The 17,682-nt window shown below is 53.7% G+C and overlaps 1 protein-coding gene across 5 annotated transcripts in view; it reads right to left on the bottom strand.

Annotated features, from left to right (window-relative positions):
* Nucleotides 1-17,682, bottom strand: part of ADCYAP1R1 (ADCYAP receptor type I) — a 57,035-nt gene that overhangs the window by 26,002 nt on the left and 13,351 nt on the right. For all 5 annotated transcript variants that reach the window (XM_034669989.1, XM_034669993.1, XM_034669999.1 and 2 more), the window contains exons 4-6: nucleotides 4,075-4,182; nucleotides 2,610-2,630; nucleotides 1,548-1,589 (exon numbers count right to left, since the gene is read on the bottom strand). In XM_034669989.1, coding sequence (XP_034525880.1) covers nucleotides 1,548-1,589; nucleotides 2,610-2,630; nucleotides 4,075-4,182 — 171 coding nt within the window. The remainder of the gene's footprint in view (nucleotides 1-1,547; nucleotides 1,590-2,609; nucleotides 2,631-4,074; nucleotides 4,183-17,682) is intronic.

Raw genomic sequence — 17,682 nt, 5'->3', positions numbered from 1 at the left:
ATTGGTTTTTGCCCCGCCTGGGGCCTTTTAGCCTTTCATGATTGTTCATTTCATCTTCCCCTTTCCTGATGGTCTATAGGGGTGAACCACAGATGTCCCATGGAGGGGAGAAGGCAAGCAGCCCCCTCTGCCTCCAGCCCTGGACTGTGGCCCCAGGTGGAACCCTGTTCCCAGACTGGCTTCCTGGGAGTTTACCTGGTATGTTAGGACCCACGGCAATGATTCTCCCTTTCACAGGATTCAGGGGCCAGAAACTTGTGTACAAGACACTTCCACAGAGAAGGGGCTCCAGCACCCATGTTGCTGGGAAGTTCCCCCTGCTGTGGCCAAGGCCACCTCTGGGGAGGTCAGGAAGGAGGCAAGGGCAGACCCAAGACAGGAAACCTCTCTACTTTTCCAACCCCGCGTCCTTGCCAGTTGAGTTGGAAGAGCTGACGCTAATCCTTTTTCGCCAAGAGAGCCAGAAACACGCTTCCTGGACTCTGGGAAGAAGCAGAGGGTGGGTGACTCTGCCACAGAAGACAGCTCTGCCCAGAGTAGGGAGACTACTGGTCTCCATCATTTCTCGAATTCAGAGTCCTGTAACATAGGACAAGGAGGATGCCTGGCAGGCCCAGGGAGAAGAGGAATGGCTGCCACCCCTCATTTTGATGCCAAATTCCTCCTTTCTCCAGCAAATCCATGTCAGGCTATTACTGGCAACCTCCTTCCAAGTCCTCTGAAAGTCTGCATGTCCCGGGGAAGTCATGGCCTTGGCCAAGTCCCTTCCCATTGCTGGGCCTCCTCTCCTCTCTGCTTTGCCCACAGCAGGGTGGTGGGAAGAGGAAAGGGAAGTAGCTTTGAAAAGCAATTATTTAAAAGTGTCCCAGAGGTAGAAGCCATTTCCTTTCTTTTATTTTCCTCCTTTCTCCATTTCTTTTTACAAGACAGTGTGGGCACAGAAGCGTGTAAATCTTTTTGTTCAGAACTATTCCACGAATTTGCCGCTCTACTGTTCTGATGGAAATCTCCAGAAGATGGAGTACTCTCTAGATTGTCAAAACCTTGATGTGACTGCGCCCACTTCACTAGACTATTTTGCCCCAGCAATTTTGTAGGAGCACAGGATTTTAGGGCACTGGTTCCCAAATTGGGCAACCTTCCCAGACGGGCCCATCAGCATCACTGGGAAGACTGGCTTGAAATGCACATTCTCAGGCCCCACCCCAGGCCAGCTAAATCAGAGACTCTGGGGGGCGGGGAGGAATCCGAGTCTTAAGGAGCCCCCTAGGTGACTGTGGTCACGGTGAAAGTCGGAGAACAACCGCTGCACCTGTGGGAGTTCCAAACTATCAGGGGTCATCGAATCTAGGGGATCTTGGAGGTACTTGGGGGTACTTGGAGTCCACAGTATGGCTTCTAGAGATCTATGCTCCCAGAAAGATCTGTGCTTCCCACCAAAGATTACACAGCCACAGAAAGGCCCTGCCTGCCCCAGAACCGGGCCCCCAAGTTCCCGTGTCAGCACATGGCCTCCCTCCATGGTGGGCCCCAGTTTATTCCCTCACCTGAGAGATCCAAGGAGTTACTGTCAGGGAAATCAAACTCTCCTGCAAAGCACAGAAATGGGCATGAGTCAGCACGCACGGCCCTCAGCATGCCAGGGCTGCGCATGGTGAACTCTCTACCAAGGCCAAGGCCGGCCCTGGTGGGAAGGACAGAGGTGCAGTCTCAGCCAAAAGGTTGCAGCACACATGGCAGCCACACACCTTTCTGACACACACACGCCGTGCCTTCTGGCATCAATCCCATTTGCTTAGTACTTCTGTGATGCTAATGATGGCCCATGACTCAGTTCTCCCCACCTGGCCACAGGAAGTGGAAATGGGATACTGTCAGGAAGGTGGGAGGGCCTCTGGACTGGGAGAGGAATGGAAAAGGATGACTGGGCCTTTTCCAGAAAAAGGCAGGAATAGCAACACAGGTCCTGGACTTGGGTTTTTTTCTTGGGTCCACAAGCCTCCATCTCAGCCCCAAATCTGTCCCATCCAAGGGAGCCTGGGACTTCATCCATGGACATTTTTTCTCTCTCTCTCCTGACTCTATTCCACCTCCATCCTTTTCTTATCATGAACCCCCTGCTAGCAGTGAACCCTCGTTTCCTTTCCACTTCTCAAAATCCTATTTCCAACATACTGCTGACATGCCACCCCCTCCAGGAAGCCTTTCCTGACCTTTTCATTATCCTGCCTGCATGCCGCATAGTTAGGTCTACCCTGCTCTCAAGCTTGCCCTCCATTCCAACGTCAAGGCCACTGAGGATGCCAGTATCTACATGGGCTCACATACATGTTCAGGTCTGTACAATGCCTGCTTTCTATCCCTTCCACGAGTGTGTCTCATCCTCCCGAATCAGCCCATAAGCACCCTGAGGCCAAGGGCTGTGTCTTCCATCTGCCTATGTCCCCCACCTCCCCGGATGGCTAAGGGCAGGGGATGGATGGAGAATCTGGTCCCTGAGGAGCCTCTCATTCCACCCCCACCCGTTCCCAGCAGTCAGAACTGGGCTCCCGCTGGATGGACAGATGGACAGATGATCAGCAGCCTGTCCTCTCCAAGGTTCCTCTTACCAATGGTTTCTAGCTTCCACACTGAAAGAAAGAAAGAGAGAGAACCCAGAGGTGAACGAGGGAGCTAAAGTTGGGTCTGCTCCCACTGGGTCCTACTGATTTCCTCCCTCCCCCACTTCCCACGCCCAAACTCTGCTGGGGACCCAGGGCCATGAGGACTATAGGCTGGGGGTAGGCCAGACACGGGAGACTTCCACCTCTCCCGAATGAGACCCAGTTAAGGAGAGATGAGCTGAGGCATTTGAGAGGAGGAGGGGAGATCAGTGCCCCCGTATCGTCAGTAGCCTTCAAAGCAACAACTACTACAGCGAACAGATTCAGCCCCGGAGCCATGAAATAGAATGAGAAGTGTCATTCTCCACTTTCTAAGCATGTAAAGCAAGTCTCACTAATCCAGCTTTGTGAACAGAGACTCTAAAGGGCCCTGCCTTAATGAGCCATTAAGGATCACGTGTAAATAACACATTCACGGTGCAATTGCCAAAGGGAGGGACAGAGTGTGAAGGAGAGTTTTTCTTAAAATCTTAGTTTACTGCTGATTCATTTTGCCTTTTCTGTTGTTGAAAAGAAGCAGTCTTGCCACAGTACCTGACCCAAAGTACATGTTCAAGAAACCTCAGGTAAAGGATGAATGAGAGGAGGACATGAATAGAGGAAGCGAGGGAGGTGGGTTCCGTAGGAACGCAGCAGCCCTGTGGCTGAGTCACCGGCTGCCACCGCATGGATGCCCCCCCACCTGGCCCATGGCACCCCGCACTCCAGCACTGCCTGAGTTTGTCTCTGATTCCAAATTCACTTCCTGTCTGGCTCTGGGGCACACCCAGTCCCCCAGATGTCAGGATGAGAGAGTCTAAAGCCACCCTCCTTCTGGGCTGGCAGGTCTGGAGGTGGGAGGTGTGGCTAAACGCCCCAGAAGGGGAAGTAGGGGGAGGGGAGGGGAGGCATCGTCGCTAAACTCTGTCTTCCCTGGACTTCAGATGGGGCGCTGCACCCCAACATGCTGCCACTATCCCCTCTGCCACCTCCCACAAGCACCTGCCCTCCAGGCAGAGTCACGGTTGCTAGAGTTCCAGAAGTAAAAGAGAATGCATTCCCCAGTCACTGTGCCACATTGCCATTTGACAGACCAGGGAAAGGGGGGCGGCGGACAGAGGGGTGAATTGCCTCGCTCAAGGTCCAAATTGGGTAAGTGATGGAGCCCACACCCAAGAGCAGAGCCTGGCCTCACGCACAAGGGCGCATCTCCACGTCACCCTGGGAACCATGTCTGCAGGTGCTTCCGTGTGCCTGTGCAGAGCAGGGTCGTGGTTTCAGGCTCCCACTAGCACTAGCACGGGAGCTCTGCAACAGGGAATATTGGCCTGCAGGGGGCCCCAGGTCCCTGGTATTTAGAAGGCCTGGAGCTCAAGTGTGGGGAGCAGGCTAGACCAATCATGACCTAGGGAAGGCCCAGGGGGAAACTCACCTTGGTCTGGGTTGAAGATTCGGAAGAGTTCAGGGCAGCTGACCAGGACCATCTCACCCACGCGGGCAGGCTTCCAACACGTGAGGTTGTCCCACATCCCAGGGCAGCCTGTGCAGGAGAGAACCATGGTGAGAGGGGGCACAGACCCCCATATACACAGACACTACACACACCACCCACATGCAGGCAGGCACACACACATACCCTGGTGAGCCAGGCCCTTGCAGGGGGAGGGGACAGTTTCAGGGAGAGAAGGTGAGGCTCACAGTGGGAGGCAGGGCTCAGCCTCATCCTGGGAAGACCCCCTCAAACAGGAGCTGGGACATTTCAGGAGCTCCTGGGGTGGAGAGGGAGCACTCACCTGATTTTATATCTCTCACAGCCCCAAGGTGTTGGGAGGACTGTGGGGAAGGGAGAAGCAGGCCCATACCAGGCCAGGGCAGGATCCCTAAGCATGAGATGCTGGGGGTCTTTGGAGCACCCCACTATCATCACACACCGGTTCCCCCTAGTCCCCCCAGCCTCTGCCATCACTGTGGGGTCCAGCTTCAGCTCGGCCTCCTCGGTGGGCCCTCCCTACCCCTAGAGGAGGGCCAGGAACTGGCCGGCCTAAGGGTGCTGCTCCAGGCCCACGCTGGCCTTCCAGATGGCAAAGCTCTGAGACTTGGAGGGGAAGCAGCAACCGGCCCGGGGGGGAAGAGGGGAAAGCTGTCTGGGCAGAGGCCTGTGTGGCCAAGGCTGGGGACTGTGAAGGGACGCAGAGACCAGAGACAGAAGAGGCCAGTGCAGTGGTGGCACAGGCCCAGCTCAGGTGACGCTGAGGGCTAGAGGGGGAGCAAGGACAGACTGAGGGGTGTTTAGGAATCATTAAAACTTGGTACCTTGCTGGACATGCGCTATTGGGAGCAAGAGAAAGATAACAAGCTTGATGAGCCAGTATTAATTTGGGGGCTCAGCAGACCCTCCTGTCCCTCTGCCTACCATGCGCTCTCTCTCTCTCTCTCTCTTTCTCTCTCTTTCTTTCTCTCCTTCCAGCCTCTCCTGGTAGTTCTCTGCACTCCCCAGGGTCACTTCCTCACCTCCCTTCATGCGCCACCCCTTTCTCCTTCTCTATCCCTCCACTCCGCTGAAATGCCTCTGGCCACCAGCTGCCCACATCTTCACCCTCCCTGATGGGGCCCGCCTTGCCCACCCTGACTGAAAGGAGGTACTGGTGGCTGCCCTGCCCCTGGTGCTTCACCCCTCCCACCTTGGATAAGATCACCGGCTCACGGACTTAGGGACAGAGCTACACACTGACAATCCCCAATCCTGAGACATGCACTCCCTGAAAACAGCCTCCTGGGGCTGGATATCCCCACCATGAAAGGCCGGAGGTAATCCAAACCCAGCCTGTCCAAGACTCAACTCAGCATCTCCCACTACAACCCCATCTCCTGTCTCAGTGCCAGCTAGACAGACTTGAAGCCACTTCGGCCCCCCTGGTCAACCCAGTACTCTTCGGGCTTTAGCAAGCACCCTTAACCCATGTGATTAACTAAGCCTTTCTTTGTATATCCATAGATGACACCTTCTTTCCTAGAAAAGAACACGGGCCTTCTGCACCAGTCACCAGACCCTCCTGTATGACCTCTGAGCGCCCCAATAACATCTGTAGCTGGCATCTGCCGTGAGCACATAATCGAGAATGTTACAGACCACTGCACTTCCTTAACTGATCAACTGCCCTAAACCCCTTTTAAAAATCTCTGGGCCAGGCAGAAACCTCGGAGTTGGACTTTGGACAAGCCTGCCTTCTCCCCCAAGTGGCCGGCGTCCTGAATAAAGCTCATATTCCTTTCCAATCAAAACCCATCTCCTGAGTATTGGTTTTTCGAACAAAGGGCAGCCGAAGTTGGGTTTCAGTAACAGACCGCCCTTGCTGTCTCCTTCTCGTCCCATAACCACTTGGTCACTATGTCCTGCTGGTCTGACCTCCAGATGTTTGTGAGATCCATGCCCTATTCCCCATCTCCCCACCCCCACCGAGTTAAGGGGTAAGCTACCTTTCACCATTGTCTCCTCACTCGACCCCACGAGGCTATGACAGCGATCTTTTCAAAAGGAAGATCTGGTCAGGACATACAGCCCACCCCAGCAGTGCACACCTTTCAGAGGACCTACCACCTCAAGTCCTTAACGTGGCCCCCCAAGGCCCAGCCCTTGCTCCCCCCTCCGGCACATGGGGAGGGGATGAGGCCCTGGGAGAGCAATTCACCCAGGGAAAGCACATGAAGTGAGAAGGGCATGGAGAAGGGAGCCCCAGGGAACCCCACATTTGTCAGGTGGGCAGAGGAAGTGCATGCGGTGATGTAATTCCTACGGGGGGGGGGGCAAAGGCAGAGGAGGGAGGCGGCCACATGGAGGGTTTGACAGAAGAGTACAGTTTCAGGAAGGGACCCACATCCTGCTGAGGGGTCTAAAAATATGGGCTTTGGAGAGGGCTTCTTTACCAGATAAAGGATGGTCAGCAAGTGACCGAGAGTGGACGTGAGAGAGTGGACCGGGAGAGCTGTCGTGAGGATGAATGAATTCATACATGTAAAGCTCTTGGAACTCCAGGCTCACTCAATGCATGTTCACTGCTGTTACTGGCATTAATTTCATTATTTCAATTAGGTGTCCCTGAGAATCATTCCCCTGAGAGAGGCCCAGGCAAGGAGATGAAGCAGAGCCCTGCAAGGTGAGGAGAAATTCCAGTGGCGTGCCACCAACCGCTCACAGAGGATGCCTGGACAGGCGCTAGGCAGGGCAAGGGGGCCTAGGGCACGCCTCAGGGGCTCCCAGCCTCTCTGTTGGGGTCTATGACTGACTTACGGGTAGCATTTGGACAAGAAGGCACCCAAAGCTTCCAAATGCAGAAAACCTGGTCTCTCGGAATTCAGACCTGGCTATTTTGGAATTCACACCCAGTCACATTGGCCTATGGTCTCCTGGTTCCTGGAATGACCATGCCCTCGAAGGCCCAGCCAACAGATGTTCCCTTAATGTGGAACCTTAGGTCCTGGCACAGCCAGCTGCCATGGCCCACTGATGTTCCTGATGTCTCAGGGCCCTTTAGACAGAGGGAGCATGCAGCCCGAGGGTTGAGGCGCAGGGAAAGAGGCAGGCCCCAGGCAGAGATGCCGTGAGGGGAGACATGGGCTCCCAGGTTGGAGGTCAGAGATGCAGAGGCATGGTGGGGAATTGGTTCTCTCAACAACTACTTACTGAACACCTGCGCCACCTCCCACACCCCTCAGGCCCAGGGCCACAGTGCTGTAGAAAACAAATTTGAGAAGTTTGCATGTAAGGACAGAGGAAGCAGAAAGGCCCCTGCATGTCCCTTCAACACCTGCAAGGTAGCCTTAAGACTTGAATTTGGTTGACTTCGACCAAGGGCTCACTTCATGACTCCGGCAAGTCTCTATCCACTCCACCCTGACTCAATTTCCCTGTGTGCACTGCAAGGGTGGACTGTCTCTGAGCGTATGCCCAACTCTGGGTGACAGAGCTCAAATTTGGAGCAGAGATTCACTCAGGACCTGCTGGTGCCCAGAAGGGCAGCTGGGGAGACTGGGGCTGCCCTTCCGGCCCCGCTGCCAGGACCAACATCTCCCAAGGGGTACCTGCCAAGGTGCCCCATCCTACCCCATGGCCTGCCACACTATGGAAGGCTTCCTGGTGCTCTCCTTAGGTTCCCAGCCTGGTTCCCCTCCACCGACTAAGGTTCCTAGGGGCAATTCCTACAGCACCAGGACAGGTGGAAAGACTAGAACTGAAATCCATAACTCGAGGGCCCAAACCCAGTGTCTGGGTTTAGGGGACTGCAATATCATGATATAGTAAGAATTATGTATTTGGTCTTAGTCCCAGCTTCCAGGCAAATCTCCTAAACCTGTAAAATTTCCTGATAACGGTGAGGGGAGTGTCTTTAGTTATTCATAAGCCTCTTTCAACCACACCTGAATTTATGCTAATGAGGTGACTCTGGGGTGATGGTGGCTGGTTGCCAGGGGGAACCAACCCCGTGATTGGAGGGTGGGAGCTTTTAGCCCAACCTACCCACCTCAGGGGATGGGGGAGGAGCTAGAAATTGGACTAATCACCAACTGCTAACGATTTAGTCAATCATACCTACCTAACAGAACTTCCATAAACACCCTAAACAATGGGGTTCAAAGAGCTTCTGGGCTGGTGAACACATCCACATACTAGCAGTTTGGTGCACCCCAAATTGCATAGGGACAGAAGCTCCTGCACTTGGGATCCTTCTGGACTTCACTCCATGAACCCCTTCATCTGGCTGTTCTTGTATATCCTTTATAGTAAACCAGTAAATGCGTTTCCCTGAGTTCTGTGAGCCATTACTGCAAATTATTGAAACTGAGAAGGAAGTAGGTCATGGGAACCCCCAATTTGAAGTCAAGTCAGAAGTGTGGATAACATGGGGACCCATGATTTGCAACTGGCGTCTGAAGTCGGGGAGGGGACAGTCTTCAGACCAAGCTCTTGGCCAGTATGGTCTGTGCTAACTCCAGGTAGTTAGCGTCAGAAGTGAATTAAATTGTAGGGACACCAGTCATTGTCCACAGAAAACTGGAGAATTGCTTGGTGCGGAAAACCCACACATTCAATGTCAGAAAGGCTGTAGGTAGAAAAGTAGTTTTCCTTTAGGGGACAATGTCCCTTACCCCATTGGGAGCTTACAGCCCTCCACCCACCCCTCTAGCCTGCATCGCTGGGGTCACAGAAGACTCAGGTGGCCGCCTTGGGGCTTCCCAGAATGCCCCACATACACTTCCACAGTTCTCACCTCTCAGCCCATCCCTGATGAAGGTGGTATGGGCTCTATCTCCTCGCTCCTCTCAATGGGGCCTGCTCTGAGTCCCCCTAGAAACCCCTTCTGGAGAGATGAGAAGGACAGGAAAGAGCCTTGGGTTTCTCTAACTGAAGACAGCAACTCATTTTCCTTCCACCCCCACAGAATACATCCAGCTTCCCTATCCCCATCTGTTCCAGACTCCAGTCCCAACAAAGCTTAGTTTTGTTGGGACTGAAGGATTTCAAGATGCCGTTTCTCCTTCTCCTCCCCTTCCTCCTTTTACTCTACTTTTCTTCTCACTCTCCCTTCCCCTCCCTCATATTCTGTGTCAATTCTGGGTCAGACGCTGCAGAGAAATACTGGGGTGAATAAAACAGCCCCAGTCTCTGCCTGCACAGAGCTTACAGTCTGTGGTCAGGTGAAAGGTCTTGCATTTTAGGCTAAATGCTAAGAGAAGCCCTTAGATGAGAAAATTGTTACTGAAACAAAGCCAATTCAGTGGCTTAAATGCCACAATTTCTTACCTTGCAGTTCCAGAGGTCAGAAAGTCCAAAATTGACCTCCCTGGGCTAAAATTTTTACAGGGCTGCGTTTCTTCCGGAGGCTCTAACATGAATCCATTTCCTTATCTCTTCCAGATTCAAGACATCCCTTGCCCAGTGGCCCCCTCCCCCATCTTCAAAGCCAACAGCATAGCATCCTCAACTCTCCTTCTCTGACCCTCCTGCCTCCTTCCCTCCCTTATAAGGACCCTTGTGGTTATATTGGATCCACCTGAATAATCCAGGGTACTCTCCCCATCTTCAGATCCTTAACCTAATTACACCTGCCAAGTACCATTTTGCCATGTAAGTTCACACCTTCACCGGCTTTGGGGATTTAGGATGTGGACACCACTGTTTTGCCTCCCACAGATGCGTTTTAAGACAAGGAGTCCCATGATCTGATTCAGCTGTGTGGGAAGGTAATACATTGCAAGAGCAGCAGATCAAACATGGAGCCATATCTGTTAGGAAGGGCGGAGGGGCTTGATTTGGAGCCAGGACAGCCCAGACGGAAAGGTGTGCTGTCTAGGGGAGTCTGGAGGCAGAACTGAAGGGCCTGGTGACCGGCCAGCCGTAGCTGGCAAGCCTCCCAGTGACTGTTGGGGCTACTCCGTAACACGCGACTGAGTTCACACCAATGGTACGTAAGTGGAGGTGATGGGCTACTCTCAGAGGCGTCCCCCACAGGCCCCATGCCCTTCCGCTCCCTCTCCCCTCTCTGCAGCATCCTTGGAGGCCACAGGTTGAGGGTGGCAGTGTTCTAAGATGGAAGAGCCCGGGGCTCTGAATGACGGTGCCACGTCAACTCCGCCTCCCGCCTCTGCCAACCATGTCAGCCTGTGACCTGTGTGTGCAAGCAATAAAGGCTGCCGTGCTATGTCTCTAAAATGTCAAGGTCTTTTTTTCTGGTTACTGCAGCGAAATCTAGGCTACCCTGACTAATGCCGTGAAAGGGAGACAGGTACCAAAGACGGCACCGGGGTTGCTAGCTTGAGCGTCTCTATGGCTAGAGGGGTGAGCCATTCCCCACAGTGGAGAGAAATTGGATGAGAAGCAAATGGTGGAGGGCACAAGGCAGGCCGGAGCCCAAGAGTTTCGTTTGGAGTGCGTTCAGTTGGAAATGGTGCCAAGAGCCAAGTGGAGGTGGATTTCCAACTGGCAGTTAGATAAAAGTCCAGAGTGCAGACAGGGAGTCGGGACTGGGGGAGAGAACAAGGAGTGGTCAGCACAGGGATGCTAAGTAGGGCCGTGGACCTGGACGATGAGTCTAGAGAGAGGGTGTGCACTAGAGAAGAGAAGAGGGTAAGGCCTTGTCCCAGCAGAAGGAAAGCAGCATTCAGAAGAGGGACTGGCAAAGAAGACTGAGGAGAGGTGGCCAGAATCCTGAGCAAACCAGGACAGTTTAGCGACAGAGCAGCCAGGAAAGCATGCTTCAAGGAGGACATGGTCAAGTGCATCAGTCCCTGTTCCCTTCCTCTCCTCCAACTGCAAAACAGGTTGAAAATCAGAACGGCTCCTCTCCCCTGGAGAGCTCTCTGCTTTGACACCACCAAGTCTCCCTATTCACCTCTCCCCTGGTTCCCCAATTCTACACAAAGCCCGTCTCTGCCCTCCTGGCTCAGTCTGTTCCCCACCCCCCTCCCCCGAAAGCCTGCAAGCCTCTATGGAACCTGGTCCGAAGAATCCAGGCGCAGAAGGGATCCGGCTCAGGGGAGAGTGTTGCGCACAATCTGGGGGGGTGGGGGAGGGGCTGCTCGCACTAAGACACTAGACACAAAGCAGCCAAGGAGACGAGACGCAGTGCCTTGCAACAGCAGGAGGGGAAAAGACCACTTGGACATGCTGAACAGAGAGAGAACACAAGGACCATTAGCCTCGACTGGAACAAAATAAGGAGCTAATCGCAGGTTGTCATGGTGATGATTTTGTCCAGTTCCACACAGTGTTCAAAACCCATGAGACCAGGGGCACCAAAGGGACTCAGACAAAGACGCAGTCCTCCCTTTGAGGATGCTCAGGTATTGTCAGAATAAGCCCCTCATTTCAGCACCACAATTCAAGGGAAAAAAAAAAAAAGATTCCATTTACTGAAACTTACTTTCCAGCCAATATTTTTGATCCATAAAATGGGGACCAGCTGTGAGTTCAGTGCTCGGATTGGCAGGGGGGGGGCGGTCAGTGGAGAAGGATTAAAGATGCAGTCCTCCCCTCTGGAAGTCAGTGTTCCTTAAAATGGGGACCCCAGACCAGGAACACCACAGGGAACTTGCCAGAATTGCAGATGTTTGGGCCCCACCCAGACCCACTGAGTCAGAAACTCTAGGGCTGGGTCCAGGAATTCTGTGTTTTAACAGCCTTCCTGGGTCCAGGAATTCTGATGCAGGCTTGAGTCTGAGAACTACGGAACTAAAGGAAAACCAGTTGGAACACAAATGGAACCCTTTGTCAGAAGTGAGGGTCCCTTGGCCCAGGCTGAGTGCCTGTTCTGTCTCAGAGCGGCTGGGAGGTGCAGTCAAGAAGCCGATCTTGCTCCAGGGCTGGGGAGCCTGGGCCCGGCCCTGAGGAGGCCCCCTCCTCCAGGCCTCTCCTCATGTGGTGAGAGTGGAGGTGGGGGCTGGGCCGAAGCACTCTGCACCCCGGACAGGCCTCAGAGGCTGCAGCAGAATAGCAATGAGCAGGCTTCCTCATCTTCTCCCTCCTGCCCCAGCCAAAGCCGCTGCAGGCCTCTTTCATCTTCTCCAGAGTAGGGCGACCCCAAGGAGGACCACACCCAAGCAGCCCCACTTAAATGCAGGGAAGGCCTCCAGGCTGACGGAAGCCCGCAGCCCTACAAAGAGGAGGCGCTGGCCGGACCCACCCCACACAGGCAGGCCACTTGGGCTGAGCTGAGAGAACAAAGCGGGCCGTGCCTGTGACCTGTGTGGGCCTGGCAACTCTTCAGAGGGGAGACCCCATTCCCACGCACAGGACTCCTTTCTCCTCCTCTCTGGGCACAGGAGCATCATCACACAAAGGGCCCCCCCCCCCCCGCTAGTATGGCAGACCTGGGTCCTGTCCCAGAGCTGGCTCCGACCCTCTGTGTGATGGAGCCAGTGACTGCCATCTCTTGCCTCACCCTCTCTCTGGGTCACATGATAGAGCTGGATTCGGTGTTGTCTCAAGTCCCACTTAGCTTTCAGGGGTTTGGGATGAGGTACCAAACCACTAAACAGATTGCCTCCATAACGGTCCCAACAAACATCTTTAAAACACACCAAGGATGTTGTGAACAAAGCCACGCAGTCAGCAAGCTCGTTTTCACCCTGCCAGCCTCACCTGGCTTTTCTACCCTCTTCAGCTGCCTGCGGAGCTCCGGTCCCACCCTCCACCCCCACCCCCACATCTCTCTGTCCCTTGGCTTCCACTCCAAAGGCCACTCTGAGCATCCCATGTTCTGTTTGGGGTGTCCCAGTGACAGACAAGAGTTTGAGAGGAAGCAGGTGCCTTCCTGGGAGCGTCCCCCCCACCCCCACCCCGGCCCAGCCACACACACTGTAGCATGGATACACGCCCAGCAGATGAGTGTACTCGTTCCAATGCACTCGCGTCCTTAGATTTAAAAGATTATGGGGAAATATACAAAATACATAGAAATACATTTTTCAAATATAGCAAAGCATGACTGTGAGTTCACAACTCATGGTTACTAGAGTAAGCAGATAGATTTTTCTTTTTTCAATTTCAAGTGCACGCCCGGGGCATCAGCCAACCTCTGGCCAGAGTTCTGTGCATGGTGTATGTGCTTAGGGACAGAAGGGGCAGGGGAGGTGCAAAGACAGGGTGCAGGGGGAGGGCTGGCCTCTCAGGTCACCCCAGCACAGACTGGCAACACCATGCCACCTGCCCATTCTGCCTGCTGTTCCCATTTGATTCTTGGCTAGGAATGAGCTCCCAGCCTGGCTTACCTGGGCCCTGGGGGCTGCTCTCTAGTCCACGATGCCATGAGCAGCCAGCAGAGGCTATCCTCTGGCCACAACAATGGCTCTCAAACTTGGATATGCTTTAGAATCATCTGAAGGCTTTTAACAGATGCCTTCAACTATTGCTCCCCCACCACCAAATGCTGATTGCATTGGTCTGGGAAGGGCCTGGCCATCAGCATCTTTAAAAGTGCTCCTGGGGATTCTATGTGCTGCACAGAGCAAGGAGATCATCTGCTGCCTGGATTTCACAAGCTGGTTTAATACGAAGCCAAGAAGCCTGGCTCAACTGCAATGACAAGGAGCCCCCGAGGACCTGAGGCTCGTACAGAGCGCGTGGGGAAAATTAAGGCCCCAGCAAACTCTCCCCTGTTCTGCTGACCGCGAGATCAATGCTCTCCCAGAACTTCAGCACTGGAACGATGCCTAGAGGCCACCTGCTCTGAAGCCCCCGAGGGGTTCTTCCAACCTCGGCTTGTATGGAAAAGCCCCTGCTGACCACAGGCCTGAAGTGAGCCAGGCTGGACACCCAGACCTCCCCCTTGCCCGGCCCAGTCTCCTTCCACAGCCCTGGAGCCTGGACCTCCTGCTCTCCTGGCCCTTAGAAACACAGATGCCCTTTAGCCTTTTCGTAGCCAAGTGAAATGCAGGCTTCAGGGGGCACACTGATGGCCCCCCCCATTCCACTTCTCTCTCCAGCCTCATCACAACTTCCTCTGCCAAGTGACATTTCACTGCACAAGGGGGGAGGGTGCGGCGGGTGGGCTCTCTGTGCTCCCCCTCTGAGCTACAATGCACTGCAGTGGTCAGCAGCAAGGGCTGGGGATCCACCAAAGGCACATCCTGGCTCCTCCCTCCCTGGCCATGTGACTTATCAGGTAACAGGCTCGCAACCTAACTTCTGTAAGGCTGCGCAGCAGCAGCTGTAAAATGTGAGGGGGAACTCTGCCCAGCCCATAAGTCAGTGAGGTTACATGAGCTACCCTGGGCAACTCTGTGTAGGGGAAGATTCAGAGGGCTGTCCCAGGTGTTGAAGTGCAAGCTTTTACCCTCCCGCCCACCATACTCACCGCTCCCTTCCTCCCTCTATCAGGTCTTCTCCCACCTGAAGCTCACTCTCCCCTTCCCATGCTTCTTCATTGGCCCTCTGTAGCCTGGATCCGGTTCCCAGCCCCTCCTCTGGTCCTCCAGAAGGCCCTTCCAGATTGTCCCAAACTGCATTGACCCGTTTCCTGCCGAGATCTCCACACTTCCCCAGAACTCTGATCTAACAGAAGATGGAGATCCTGGAGGCACTCCACGCCCTAAGACGACAACTTTAAGTAACTATAACGTCTTTGTTGAGTACTTAGCAAATGCCACTATCACCCTTAGCATTTCCCACGATTGGCATTTAATTCAATGATCCTATGTGATAGATATTATTTTTTTCCTCTATTTTGCAAACAGAAAAATTAAGGTTTTAAGTGCCCTTCACAAGGTCACATGGCTGGTGAGGGGGGCTAGGGCCTCAGTGTATTGTATCCTTCTTCCAAGGCGGTGTATCCCAGTGGTTGAGGGCACAGAGTGCCTGAATACAAGCTTCACCTCTGCATCTTATTGAACTGTCTCTAAACAAAGTACATAACCTTTTTGGGCCTCAATTTCCTCATCTATAAAATAGGGATGATAATAGACCCTACCCCCTAAGTTGCTGCAGTGGGAGAAAAAAAGCACTAGCACAGTGCCTGGCACATGGTAAGTCTATAAGTATTGACTATTAACATGATCCATCCCACCTGCTCATTTTAATAGAGAAGGGTCTGAGGCACAGAGAAAGAAAGGGCCATGGAGGTAGTGATCCAGCTAGGCCCTCAGTCTCCTCTTCTTTTCCACCTGATGGCTGCCTTTTGACTCTGCTTAATAACATCTCAGCATTGTCCTATAGAGCCCCACCCTGTAACTCAAAACAGGAGGATAGGGAAATGAGAGGTGGGAGAACCTCTCTTTAGGCAGACCACGGAAGGGTGTAGACTCCTCTCTCCTATGGGCACTCAGAGTTAGAGGAAAACTTGCTTCCAAGAGACCCCTCCACACCCTGCCTTTTGCATGCCCAGCCTGAATCCTCCTTCCTCCTTGAAGTCCTCCCTGACCCCACTATCTCCAATCACCCTGCCCACCACAAAGTACTTTCTTCTTCCACTGAATTCCCACAGCATCAGCTCCACCTCTCCCCACTGGCATGACCTCTCTGAACTTCAGCCAGGGCTATCAGGGTGCAAACCTCTGTCTCTACAGCCCCCTACCTGTGGCCTTGCCCCATTCCACCCAGGCCAGACACTAAGATTACAACTTGTCATATAAGTGAATGAGTGAATGAAGCGTGAGAGAATGAATAAAGTGACTGAAAGTGAATGAATGGGTGGGTGAGTGGGTGAGTGGGTGAATGAGTGGGTGAGTGAATGAGTGAATGAGTGAGTGAATAAGTAGGTGCGTGAATGGGTGAATGAATGAATGAGTAAATGAATGGGTGAGTGAATGAATGAGTGTGAATGAATGAGTGAATAAATGAATGAGTGAGTGGGTCAGTGGATGAGTGAATTTGTTCCAAAGGCCTGGGGTCCCTCATCCAAGTCCAGGTTTGAGGGTGATCTGTGGTCAGCCCTGACTCACAGGGCCCCTGGGATCCTCAGCCAGACCCTCCCTCAGCCAGACCCACCTCCACCCCCCCCTAATTCAGGGTTCCAGATACAGGGAGGTACCCATTCCCCTCCCCAACCTCTTACTGCTGGGGTTCCCTCTGCCTAGAATGTTCTCCCCACTCATCCATCCCTCAGCTCTCACCTGCCATCAAGTAAGTGCCTGCTTGTCCCTAAGCCTCGCTCAGGGGCTTCAGCCTAGCTTCTCGTTAGAATAGCCTGGNAAAAAAAAAAAAAAATTTTAAAAAAAAAAAAAAAAAAAAAAGAATAGCCTGGGGAGCCTTTAAACATCCTGACTACAACGGACCGCAGTTCTGATTTAATTGGTTTGGATTGTGGCTTGGTACATTTTTCTAAAAGCTCCTGGTGATTCTGATGTGCAGCCAGGTTTGAGAACCAAGGATCTAGTTTAAATACCACTTTTTCCATGAATCCTTGCCCACTTTCCCCACAGAGAACGCCTTTCTTCCTCTCCTGAGCATCACCCCTACCCAGCACTGGCCTGCCCCCTCCTGGGAGGGTGTCCATCCATCTCACTCATGCTTCTTCGAGGACACCCCTGTGGCCACGCCCTCGCGTCTTCTCCCAACCCAGGGCTCCCCAAATACTGTGCAATTAACCTGCACAGAGCTCACCAGGCCTGGTCCCCACCCCACCTCTACTCTTCCCTTCTGGATGTTTCTCATTGCTCAACCCCAAGCGTGTCTGAGACCTGCAGTGCAGGAGCAACGTCCCTAGGCTGGGAGGCAGGACACCTCAGCCTGCTGCCCACTCCCACCCCTGTGTGGTTTAACGAGTCACTGCTCCCCCAGGCTCCCCTCTTCCCATCCCCTCGACTAGAGGCTTGGACCAGATATTCTTTTGATGTCCTGCAACTGTGTGCCCCCTACTTTGGCTTCCCTGGGTGGTGGGGCCTAGAATCCACTTTCGGCCTCAGTTTAGGCTGAGCCAGACCTCAGCCCAGAGGGAAAGACCAGCATGGCCAGGAGAAGCTTCATTACCAGTTAATGTTCACTGACTGTACAGGGAGCTCAGCCCGCAGGGACCATTACATTTAACTGGGCTGCCGATTAATCAAGTATTTAAACAGATGGTGCTCAGAAGAGCTCCTCAGAAATGGGGAGGATCCAGAGGGAAGAGTAGAGCCCTCTAGTCGGGGAAGGGAGCCCCACCCTCCAGCAACTTAGGCACAGGTGCGGTTCACAAGGCCTCCAAGGATGCCCCCTGCCCCAAATCCCCAAGCTCCCACACACACCCTCTTCTGCCCTGTGGGCCTCAGCATCCCATCTGCACAGTGAGGAGTAAGTCAGCAGGAGAGGCCCTACACAGATCTCTGGTTCTCAGCCAGGGGCCATGCCACATCTTCAGGACACTTGGAAAAGGTGTGAGGAATTTGGGGTTATCACTGGGATTGGGGGTGTTCTGGGCATCTAATGGGGCGAGCTATGATTGCTTCATGTCCTGCAGTGCCTGGCCTCATCCAGCACCAGGAAGCAGGACCCCCCACCCCGAATGCTAACCGCAGCCCCAGGAGAAGCATTGTACCCAGCAGGCTTAGGAGTGGGGTCCTGCCGCAGGCTTGT

Source organism: Ailuropoda melanoleuca, chromosome 1 (genome assembly GCF_002007445.2).
Source record: "Ailuropoda melanoleuca isolate Jingjing chromosome 1, ASM200744v2, whole genome shotgun sequence".
Classification (NCBI taxonomy): domain Eukaryota; kingdom Metazoa; phylum Chordata; class Mammalia; order Carnivora; family Ursidae; genus Ailuropoda; species Ailuropoda melanoleuca.
Note: the sequence above shows the minus strand (reverse complement) of the source record. Positions and strands in the feature narration are given on the sequence as shown.